Genomic DNA, 12879 nt, shown 5'->3' with positions numbered 1-12879 from the left:
CAAGCTATTTGATGAAATGCCGCAAAGATTTGTAGGTCCCAACAAGATATGCTGATTAGAAGTCCCTGTATTTGTATCCAAAGGTTAAACTGTCCTTTGTGTAAGGGACAACCCTATATAGTTCTCTGTTATCAATTGAGCAAGAAATCTACAGTTTAGCGTTGGATAAAACAAATCAAGTTCATCAAAGTAACTGAAAGACCATGGGATGGCGGTTGTGTCATTTCTCCTTAAAAAACGCAGTTGTTTAGTTACTCCAAAGTCTACATATCTATAACTCTTATAAAAAAAAAAAAAGTAGTTAATCAAGCTTTTAAAGCCCTTTTGCAATCTAAAACTATATTGAAAAAATGCCATATAGGATTTTATCCTATGTGTCAATTCCATATTTTTTTCAAAAATAAACTATATATTTAGAAAAAAAATGAACTTATATATATACGGAGTATTAATTAATTAATAAATAAATAAATATATTGTATAAATCTAAGATCTTCTCATTAGATAAAATGATATATTTTCTTTAACTAAAAAATCACGTCTATACCTAATGATATTTCATTATCTTTTTTATTCAACATTACATAAAGTTCTTTTCCTTTTTTTCTTATGATGATTATATGGAAGTTTTCAAAACTATATGAATATACAAAAATAAAACAAATAAATAAAACTAATTAAGTGTAAAAAATAGATTTAATTAGTTAAAAGATAACATAGAAACTCATAAATCTTAACATTATATTAACTACACCTTGAATATATGTTCCAAATTTAAACCTTTTGTTTTAATAAACAATATCCTCTTTTAAGTATAAAAACTACCTTGGTATATACTTTCTGCTTTGCCAATAGCCGGTAAGTACAAATAAGATGGGTTTTATAGTAAACGTACAACTAATTAATACACTTTAACAAAAACCCTTAGGGCGCGTTTGTTTCACAGAATTTGATGAAATCTGATGGAATTGGAATTGAATTTCATTCCTTAGTGCGTTTGGTCCTTCAAAGAATAAGGAATCCCATTTCGTAGGAATGTAAACATTCCATCATTTGATGGAATCTCCATTCCATGGGGATGGAGGAAGAAATTTCATTCCTTCCGTTACTTGAATTCTCAAAAAATCAAAAACATTCCGTCAAATTCCATTCATTCAGATTCCAATTCCTTCCAAAAACATTCTGTGAACCAAACGCGCCGTTAGGGTTTCGTTTAGCAAAACCCAAAAAAAATTTGAGTCATATAAATTCAAGTAATTGTAAATCACCCGGAGTCCGAGACTTACCCCACCCTTAAACCAAATTCTACATCCTAATTTTCTTTTTCTTTCTCTTTTGGAACGGCACATTATACCTCTTCTGGATTAGTCAATTAGATTAAACAAAAATTAAAACCACCATGGTGTTGATAATCCATTTCTAAAAATCGCAGCAACACCTTCAAATGAATATAACTGTTTTACTTTTTGGATGTTAAGAAGAACATTCAACACATAAGGCATAGTCAAATTATCCTCTTTGACTTATATATCCAGTCAATTGTAATTTTTCATGTGACTTTTAACTTTTTTGAAGAGAAATATAGTGGAATTGTCACTCTACATTAAGGATCAAATTGTATGTCTTTGAGTTCTGTTGTAACAAGACGACTACATGATACATGTTCTAGATGTAGATCATTTAGTGGAAACAAAAGGCAAATTACTAGAATTACTAGAAGAAAAACATATTACTAAATTCTTAATGATAATTTAAAGTATAGCTTAAGTCCTTCTATCTCTTTAAGTTCATATTTTGTCAAGCTTTTGGTTGAATCTATTTCTGTTCAACCATATGTTTATATGTTACTAAACTATTTATATAGTTCACATCACGTAATTTTAATGAAATATGTTCGCTATCGTTTCTTCATATATAAAGTGTATTATATAGTTTTTTATACAGCTCGCGCATCGCGCGGATCAAAAACCTAGTGCTATATATGTATGTATATTTGTATATGTATTATACTATTATGTGTATGCATAGATTTTTATATCTGTAGTTTATAGTTCTTGATTAATAAATTATAATTGTATCGACACAATATGTCTATATTTATGAGAAACCTTATATCATGTGTATATATCTTTATATGTGCGAATGTGTATATACGTTTGTGTCTCATTAGAGACTTCTTAGTGATTTATTATGGGCTGATTCTAAAAGGGATTTGGAAGGTTAGGGTGAGAACGATAGGGGCGTGTCATACACATTTGGGGATGACAAGGTTGTTGAATTTCTTAAAAAGCATGATCTTGATCATATACATTTGGGAATGACAAGGTTGCTGAATTGCTAACTATACTGGTTTAGGCTGCAAGTTGATGCGACTGATGGCAGCATGAGCAACGTTGTGGTATTGTTTGATGAAAGTGCGGAAAAAGTGGTCTGCAGAACTTCAAAAATCCTGGCGGATGAGCAACTCGAGGTATAGAGACAGTAACAATTGAATTATAAGAGTGATATATGTATCAGTTTAATGTGGTGTTATGGTTTATTTTGTCTCAGGATACGTCGCTCAATACTCTGTTTTCCCACGTGTGATTGAAGCTCTTATTAGCACCAAGCATAAATTTGAGATTAGAAGCGATACATACTATCATTTTGGTGAATACAAAATTTTTAGATGTGTAAAGGTAATTAGGACTGTGATGGATGGTCATACCGTTGAAGTAGTTCATGAGAGCCCGTCAACAAATGCCAACACTGGGCCTTCATCATCGTTGAGTGTGTTGAAGCATGCTGCGTCGATTCCTACCCCTGCAAAGTTGACTGAACACAAGCTACGAAGTTGTAAGTTGCGACTGTCCATTTGGGTCTGTGTGTGAATGTGTGTGTGAAATTTTTTTTAGTTACATCAGTTATTACATTGTTAATTTTTAACCAGGTTTGGATTTTATTAGAAGAGGACTAGAGGTTTTATTTTAGGTAGTTTTCTATAACCTTTGCAAGTTGAAAATCTGTATATTATACTAAAATATGAACTTCTTTGACAGTCTATTGTAAGTTTTGCAAAGAAACGGTTCGGTTAGATGAAAACTGTTAGTCATTAATCAAAATTTGATGGTAGAATTTGCTTTAGTAGCCTACTTGATTCCTCAAAAGGGTTTTGAATCAGATGAAATAAATTTGTAAATATATAGGAATATAGGATTTGCAATCTGAAATGTGTTTATGACAATTGAATATAAGAGTAGTCCCTATCACATTTTGTATATTGCAGTATATTTTTGCATACATGGGTGGTCGAAAGAAAATGCTGAGTTTTTTTTTTTTTTGGCTTTTTGAGCACAGCATGTGGGGCCATCCATGAAGTCCACACCTATAAACATGCCCTGAAATGTGTTGCATACCAATAAAAGAGATAGTTAGCTTTGAATATGAATACCTTTGCAATCGGGTATACAAAAACAATAAACTTTTCCTTCCTTGACTGTTCAATGACCATGTTTCTTCTTGCTTTAAGCTTTTTACATTCATTAATTATTCTTTACTAAGAGTGTTTCTTGGATCCTTTTATAAATAATGAAAGTGTTTCGAAAGAAAAGTAGCGACTATAATAAAATTTATTACTTCATTACATGATTTTTCAATGTAAACGGAATCTCAAAATCGTTCTCACCCTAACAAGTTTTTGGGAAAGAAGATTTATAAAACAAGTAAATCCGGCATTAGAAATGTCGGACTTGTACACGTAAGCTTAACCCGGAATTAGGAATGCCGGATTCAAAAACTTTTTCGTACATTGCAGGGAAGAGAATACGTACAAAGGAATCCGGAAGTTGGAATGACGGATTGAATAAATCTGGAAGTTGGAATGCCGGATTGAGAGCCTGACACCAACGAATCCGGAAGTTGGAATTCCGGATTGATTTCGAATCTGGAAATTCTGTTCCTTCACATTTATAAAAAGTGTTCATATTTTTATACGTACGAAAAAGTTTTTGAATCCGACATTCCTACATCCGGGTTGAGCTTACGTGTACGAGTACGGCATTTCTAATGCCGGATTTACTTGTTTTATGAATCTTCTTTCCCAAAAACTTGTTTGACAAAATGAGTATTAAATATGAACACTTCAAAAAAAAATTCCATCTTGTTTGTCATTTTCCAGAGAAGCAGGAGCTGAACAAAAATTCGAGGACATTATCAATGCTTATGAGGTTAGCTTTTTGTAATCAATGTGTCACTTTTAAGTCATATTTGAACTTGTACAGGTCAAAGGTAAAATAAAGGAATGAGCTTTCGAAACTCCTAAACCATTTTAATTGAAACATTAGATTACTACTGAAATTTATAGGTGTTGTAGTCATGTTTTACATTAATAATTTATGAAAAACTTAAGAACAACTGAGGAAGTATTTGGATCAACCAGACCTAACCAGTACCAAAATTAGACCTTTTGACCTGAACCATTTTTACGACCTCTTCCTTGACCTTTTGATATGAAAAGGTTTACAAAAACTAAGTTTAGTAAACCCGAAATTCAGCAATTTACCAAAAATAAATATCAACAAAGTCAATCACATACATTTGGGACAATATTTTAGATGCAGTTGAGTTCACAGGGAACCACGAAAGTAGAAGATCAACCTCATCTCGGGAGAGGATTCCCTCAAGTTACTCTAACATGACTAGTCATGTTAGAGTAATCTTGGCCCTTATCTTTGAATCTTGTTCCTTGATTTTCAATCAAGGTTCAAGATCTTCCCAACTTGAGTCAAGTTGAGAAAATAACTTTAGGAAATCTCAATCCCCCTCATCTCCAACTTGTTAGTAAAAGATTAGATATGTCTGTCTTGACTTATGAGACCACATCGCACCCCTTCTTCCTTAGTTTAGAATGTAACTTACAAACGTGTGTTGTAAATCGCACTTACGGCTGTTCAATAAAAATAATACTAATAATAATCCCACGTACGTCTATCTGAAGTATATTATATATATATATAGTAGTTTTAGAAGACAAGGAAACTAATGTCACCACTCACTATACTACTATAGTGCTGAAAAGGAGCCAAAAACATATAACTATCATAAGAAGTCATATTAACTTGTTAAACTTGCATAATTATTCAATTTGAGCACGTTCCAATCTATTATAGAATTATATATTTTTTTAATAGTTCAACTTTATATAAGATGACTCATCAAGAAATCAACCAACGTGTACTATTACTTTTACCCCCTTAAGGTGAACGACGTAAAATTAAATATGTGTGAATTTTATATGAACGTGAGGGAAATTAATTTTCTTGAATAAACATTAATACTTGATATCTAACTTGAAATTAAAATCTCAATCCGTGCTGTGGTACTTAAGAATAATGTGTTTATTATTTATGTACGTATTATTAAATGAGTTCTGACATGCACACACGTCTAATTTAATAACTTCGTACTACAGATATGAGATCATATTATAATGTATGTAGATTGATCGAATGCGTAGTCTCTAGGTACAAGATTTCGAGTCTTTAGGTGCGGGCGTGCGGCTAAAGTCTAGCCCAAAACTTATTGGGCTTTCTTGGTATGTTCTGATGGACTAATACAACTAACAACTGTCAATCTGTCACACTTTAGTACTAATTTTTTTCTATTTTATATTTAAGTACTAACTTTTTCTATTTATCACGTAAAAGTAAGTTTAATGTATCTTTACATAATAATTTTATCAATATCTTATACAAACTATATAATAATAATGTATATCTATGATTGAACGACAATTCTTACAAGCTACTAAAAGTCTAAGGCTAAAATTGCTAAATTGAGATGCTTTAGAAGTGTTAAGATATCTTTACAAAAACAAAAAGCAAATCAACATTCATCTTTACCAGTTTTTCCTCAATATTATTTACATCAAATATCAAATCATAGTCGACAAAGTAATGAAAAAGTTAAACAACTCATTGATTAACATGTAAAAAGGACACTATTTTACCTCGTTTGAAGCCTTTTAATTACTAACAAACAAAGTTATCCTAAACTTTACCCTCTCTTTTTACTTTTTAGACTCATTTCAACCTCCCTTTATTCACGCGCCACCTCACGAGCGTATGCGTATCCTACTTCTTTTCTTCTCTTCCAACATTAAATTGCATATATAAATCCTATACGTACAATTATTTGTTACGAGTATATATTATGTATATATACAGCTGGATCAATAATATCAACATCCACACGTGCGTTCGTCAAAACTCCGTTAATGAAACGTTGCACGACAAAGAATCTAACGCCAACGCCGGGGGCTCCTTCACCTTCCGAAAAAACTCCTTTATACTAACGCCAACATCATTCCCCGTTAGCTCAACGTTATCCTTTGATGGAATAAACGGAGGCCGTACAACTTCCGTTAACATATCCCACCTCAAACCATAGAAAAACGGATGCTCTTTAATTTCACACGCGCCCGTCCTATACCCAAGACGGCGCGTGGGCTCTTTCTCTAACAATTTACTTATCAAATCCGTTAACGTCGTTAACTTGCCGTTAAACTTTGGTTGCATCGTTAGTATCCTCCCATACGTATCCTTTCTATTCTTCCCTTTAAACGGCGTCGTTCCATACAACATTTCGTAAGCAAGTATTCCCAACGCCCACCAATCAACACCAAATTCATGACCATCGCCCCGCACCATTTCCGGCGACAAATATTCTTCTGTCCCAACAAACGAGTTTGATCTCTCGCCACGTGTCACGGGCAACACACGTGCGGTTTTCTGTTTTCTTAACCCGGAAGCACGTGACATCACATTATTATTACAAGGCTGCTGTTGTAATGTTTTGGAGAGATCAAAGTCCGTGAGAGTCACGTGACCCGATTCTTGAATTAAAATATTTTCCGGTTTTAAATCACGGTATACGATTTGCAAGCTATGAAGATGTTGTAACGCGCACACAATTTCAGCTAAGTAGAAACGGATAGTGTTGACCGAAAAAACGTTGTCGGGTTGACGGTGACGGAGGATGTTAAGATCACGACCCGGGCAAAAAGGAACGGCCCATGCAATGAATTCATGGGTTTCAAATGACCCGATTAAGTAAGGTAGAAATGGGTTGGGGGTGTGAGAAAGGTGATTGAGGATGGAAATTTCTGAGTTGGCGCGATTCAGGGTGGAATGTGATGATTTTTCGACTACTTTGAGAGCGAATGGAGAGCAGGCGTGAGGGTCGGAAATAGGATCGTGAACGAGGAACACGGTGCCGGTCGCACCGGTTCCGAGGAGTTTGATGGGTCGGAGATTGTGAAAATGGAGGTCAGGCGGTGATGGCATATTTTGGAGCTGTACGGGTGTGGTGGTCTTAATTTTAATTTGGTTGTTACAAATGATTTTTTTGGTGTAATTTATATAGAGAGGGAATGTGTGTGTGAGGGTGTCCATTTATATATTATTTTGTGTCCGTGTTGGTTTCCTTTTTCAGTTTCTTTTTCGTAGTCATGCGTTTTTGGCCTTTGCATAACAACGAAATCTGACTTCATGTTAAAACCTCATTATTGTTGAAAATTTTTTTGAAACAGTGTTTTGGGAGGATATTTTGTTAAACAAGTTTTCGAAAAAAAAAAATTATACAACAAGGTAAACCCGCTTTTGAAAAGTCGGGTTCAAAACGAAACCGGTATTTCAAAAGCCAGCTTCGAAAAAGTACACCCGAAACCGGCTTTTCAAAAGTCGGGTTCAGAACTTGCAGGTGATGTGACAAGACGCAGACAACAAGATGACTAGCTACAGTGGTCGATGGCTCAAAGTTCGAAACCGGCTTTTCAAAAGCCGGGTTTGAAAGTAGTATATATATAATTCGGCTTATGCTGCTTCTTCTTCGTAAAACTATATATAATATAACTTACTTACAAAAGTGTATCAGCATAAGTTATTTTTTAAAGGGAAACTTATGGCTTCTTCTTCGTCATCAGACCCATCATCACCTCCTACAGTAACATTTCATGCATTGAAAGCGAAATGTAAAGAGAATATAGATAACGGGTATGAACTTTACTACAAAATTAATGATTGTAAGCTTGGTTTGGACCACCGCCTTGATAATTTTGGAAGGGAGGCATTTTGTAGTAAAGTTCATACCCGTCGTCTATATCCTTAATTTTGTAGTTTTACAAAGAAGAAGCAGCATAAGCCGAATTATATATATATACTACTTTCGAACCCGACTTTTGAAAAGCCGGTTTCGAACTTTGAGCCATCGACCACTCTAGCTAGTCGTCTTCTTGTCTGCGTCTTGTCACATCACCTGCAAGTTCTGAACCCGGCTTTTGAAAAGCCGGTTTCGGGTGTACTTTTTCGAAGCCGGCTTTTGAATTACCGGTTTTGAGGCTACTTTTCTGAACCCGACTTTTCAAAAGCCGGTTTACCTTGTTGTATAAATTTTTTTTTTCGAAAACTTGTTTGACAAAACACCCTTCCCAAATCACTGTTTCAAAAAAAATTTCCATTATTGTCATAACTAAGAGCGGTAAAAAGTTGTAAAAAGTTTTATACAACTTTTTAATTTATTATTTTTTTTATAGAAATTTAAAAAAAACAAAATTATCATTTAAAATTAATTTTTTTTAAAGGGGTTGAAGATTCTCAATAAATTCATAAAAAAAAAACTATTTAACTAACATTTTAACCCAATAATATCAACTTTTTCTAAAGATTATTTTCACTAAAAAAAACACCTTTTCATCACCTTACATTGCCCTAGCTAAGAATTCATTTATAGTGTCGTACGGTCAAAAATATTTATCTATACTCCATATATAAACAAATTACCCATTCTCCATTTAACTCTCTACCTTTGAATTGTCCAATATACCCTTTTAATTTATACTACCTTCACATACCTTATCTCTAAAATTCCAAAATTACCCTTAAAAAAAACTCCACAATTACCTAGAAACCCTATTATTATAAAAATACTCCATTCAACTCTAAAATTATTGCTACGGATAATAAAAAAACATCTTAATTGTCATAGATTATGTCACAAAATGTTTAAACAATAATTACTTTTTTATAACTCACGAAATTACTAAACAATTATGTCTTTTTTTATATTTGTATTAAATTTTAATCTTTGACTATTAAATTTTTTAATTACCCTGGCCTCTTCCCTTACAATTGTATGTTTCATACAATTGTAATTGGTTATTTTTTACGATTAGTTTTGCACTTCATTATTTCCTTATTTTTTGCACCTAATCCGCGACTTATTTTTAGGACAATAGATAAGATTAGATGTTGCATTGACGCATCTTATGAAATAAACCTGAACGCTATAAACCGTTATGACATCTGACGCGCTATAGATCGTCGCCGCTGCAACGTACGGGCACCACTCTAGTTTTACATATAAGTCAATTAATTTTAGGCTAAAGTTGTATATGAAAATAGTATTTAAAAATAAAATTTTATAAATACTGTGAAGAAGTCATGACTAACTTTAATTCATGTGGTTTCACCACTAGACATTTTCTAACATATATATATACGAAAATACAAGTCTATAAATCAAAATGTTACGAGTATATACTTACCAACGAGCAAATAGTAGCTCAATGGTACAAGGATTTTCACACAAGTATATAATTACTCTTTCTCATGTTGCTTGTAAAAAAAACTAAACAAATTATATATACATATTATAAGGTTGTCATATATATATATATATATATATATATATATGGGGTGAAAATATAAGGTTGTTAGGTATTTAAGCTTAGGTGTGAAACACTCACATATTGTTTTATTAATCCATAAAATTCATGAGGGGCAAGCATTTATTCGTTAATCAAGAAATATTAAAAAAATTGTATATGAAGAATTCCACACCTAAGCTTAGGTGTCGGACCGTTTTATATTCACCTTTCCCATATATATATAATAAATTGATTGTAATATTATATATATACTTATTAAATTTGTTGTTATATATGAGTATAAAAGATACTTTATATTAAATTTGTTGTTATATATGAGTATAAAAGATACTTTATTGTTTGGCTATCTGACGTTCGCATATAAAGGAAAAATCTCGTGAATGTATGATACAAGGCTTCGTTAATTTAATATACGACTCCCTAATTATATAAGCTTACTTTCACCTCATTAATGTAAGTATTTTATTTATTTTTTAAAGTTAGTTTCGATTGTTGGAGACAATTTTAACCAACAAATCGCTGGACCTCCAACTCCCTCCTCATAGAAAATACCTTGAGATTAGAAACCCAAGACTCGAACATGAGACCTTGGGGAAAACTCACATCCGGAGCCCACATAGTGAATTTATAAGATACCCCTGGCCAAGCCACCTAAGAACTTGAGTATCTCTCTAACTAATATAACTATTTTTACATTAGCTTTCGATAATAGTAATGTACAAGAGGTCAATATCATATGCATAACTAGCTAGGACGGCCAAAAGGCCCAAAACATCACGAACGTCATTTGCTGTAGTTCCATATGCACTCCAAAGCAAATTCAAAATTCTCGTATTATTGCATATATTATTCTAGCAATCCTTTGTTTTTTTTGTCCAACAATATTATTTTAATCGATTATTAATGAAAATATAAATGACACAAATTATTTTTTAAATAATTGACTCCCTTTTTATAGAATTTTAAAACCGTATAAGTATTTGTCAACATGCAACAACTTATAAAATAAACGATGAAATAATTGAGCATTAGATTCTCTTCATCTGTACTTCTAGTTTTTATTTTGCAAATAATATTTGTATTTGTATTTAATATATACAGTTGAAACATATATATCTAATATATATAAAAATAGAAATCAGACCCATAAGTTCCACGTACAACGAATCAACCAAGGCTGGATATATTTGATATATCGTTCGTGCACATACATACATATTGTAGCAAACTAATACATGAATATGTTATGGATCATATGACTTTCTTAAGATCATTGAATAGCAAAAATAATGTTGATTGTTATTTGTTTTATCTGTCTATATACTCTATAATTAAGCTGATTTAGGTGATCGTGAAGGTATTGATCGAAGCCCTTATCCTTTTGAAATCTCGATTGAAGCACTTCTACAATTCCTTGTTTCATATATCCCTAAATCAATGAGTTAATATCCGAGCAAGGATAAATTAATTTCAATTTAAGAGTTTACTCACTATATTCTCTACTTTCGATACCATCATCGCCTGTTGTTCGACGATTTAAAATTAAGAACACTTAGCTAAATTATCAGCTAAACAAATTAGCGTTGTTATGTTTGTAATTTTTTTTTAGGTGTAAATTACTCACGAATGTCGTGAAGTATAAGATATAATGTCTTAACTGGATCCGCTATAAAGACCTCTCGATGAGTAGATACCCTTACTTAAATCCCTCAAAGGATAACGTACTCTCCTTACCAAGACTTGATATATCAAACTCGTTTTATGTCCAATAAAAGCTAAAAGAGTAATAAATTAACCTTAAAAAAATCAATATAATAGTCAACCGAACAATGTAACTTGGCATAATTAAAAACCGATTGGGAGACAAAATAAGTAGATTTAATTTTTGATGTGATAAAATAAATTAATTTATCGATAATGAAATTTCAAAAACCAAAGAATTTTAGCATGTGGGAAGCACCAACATCGGAATTTTAAATTCGTTAATAACATGGTAAACTTGGATTTTGTGAATTGTTGATTGCTTTTAGGACAATGTTAGTGACCTGCATGATCCCTTATCTAATTACTTTAACAATATGCTGGTGTCGACCTGCATGGAAAAAAACTAATCTCTATATGTTAGTAATTTATAAGAATAAATTATGATTTATATTTAAAGATTTAGTAAATTTCTAGAGTTTGGCTAGTTATTACCCGTACTTTTCAAAATAAAATAAGAACATACGTAATAACTACAGAGGAATTTGGTTCCATGTACATCACTCTTTGTGAACCAACTTTAATTCACTCAGATGAATTGACCAGAGATATCTTCTAAATTTACTATGTGAGTTTCGAAGGTAAGTTTTTTTTTCAGGTTTCGGGTTCTAGTATTGGGTTTCTCATCTCAAGGTATTTTCCATAAAGAAGGGGTTGGAAGTCCAACAAATCGCTGGTTAAAATTGTCTGCAACATCTCTGGATCGAAACTAACTTTTTTTAAAAAAAACATCAGTCTTTGTAATTAAAATACAAATACTTAACGCAAAGATTGTCTACATCTATTTTGGTACAGTTGCTTTACTTTACAAAAATAAAGTTGTTTACATCTCAACCTACTTTTTACACAACGTTAAATATTAAAATTAAACTCATAAAAAACAACATTGAGACGTTAGATGTTTACTTACTTTCACTGTTAAAATAACACTTTGCGTATCACAAGACTCAGAGATAAATTTCTAAGCAGTATGAATACTTTTAATTTATTAAGCAAAAAAAAAAAGAAATCAGAGTTTTATTGTGTATGTAACTTACATAACATTTAAGATTACACATTTAATAGAAAAAATATTAAGAATGATTTGTTTATTTATTATTCACGCTAAAGAAAAGGGATGACAAACAAATCCGTACCCGGTGAAGAAATCTGAAACCCAAGAATTTCAGGCCGGGTTTGATTCCGGGTAAACGGGTATAGGGCCGGGTATGGGGATAGTTTTATTTTTTCATGCGGGTTCGGGTCCGGGCAGGGGCGGATATCTTTTGGGGCCCGTGGGGCCTGGGGCACCACCGCTTTCTCGCTTAGCAGTATTAATATATCTATATTTCGTCCAAATTTTATTATATCTATTAAGTCAGCCCCCAGGAATTATTTTTAAAAAACTTTTGATATGTTTAATAAATTTAATAGTC

General features: G+C 32.3%; 1 protein-coding gene across 1 annotated transcript; it reads right to left on the bottom strand.

Moving 5' to 3' along the window:
- Nucleotides 1-5841: 5841 nt before the first annotated feature.
- On the bottom strand, nt 5842-7378 carry LOC122605859 (serine/threonine-protein kinase UCN-like). Its single transcript, XM_043778816.1, has one exon. It carries the CDS (start codon nt 7320-7322, stop codon nt 6240-6242), a length of 1083 nt encoding a protein of 360 aa, XP_043634751.1. The 5' UTR covers nt 7323-7378; the 3' UTR covers nt 5842-6239.
- Nucleotides 7379-12879: the final 5501 nt, after the last annotated feature.

The sequence above is a fragment of the Erigeron canadensis genome, chromosome 6, assembly GCF_010389155.1.
Source record: "Erigeron canadensis isolate Cc75 chromosome 6, C_canadensis_v1, whole genome shotgun sequence".
Taxonomy (NCBI): domain Eukaryota; kingdom Viridiplantae; phylum Streptophyta; class Magnoliopsida; order Asterales; family Asteraceae; genus Erigeron; species Erigeron canadensis.
Note: the sequence above shows the minus strand (reverse complement) of the source record. Positions and strands in the feature narration are given on the sequence as shown.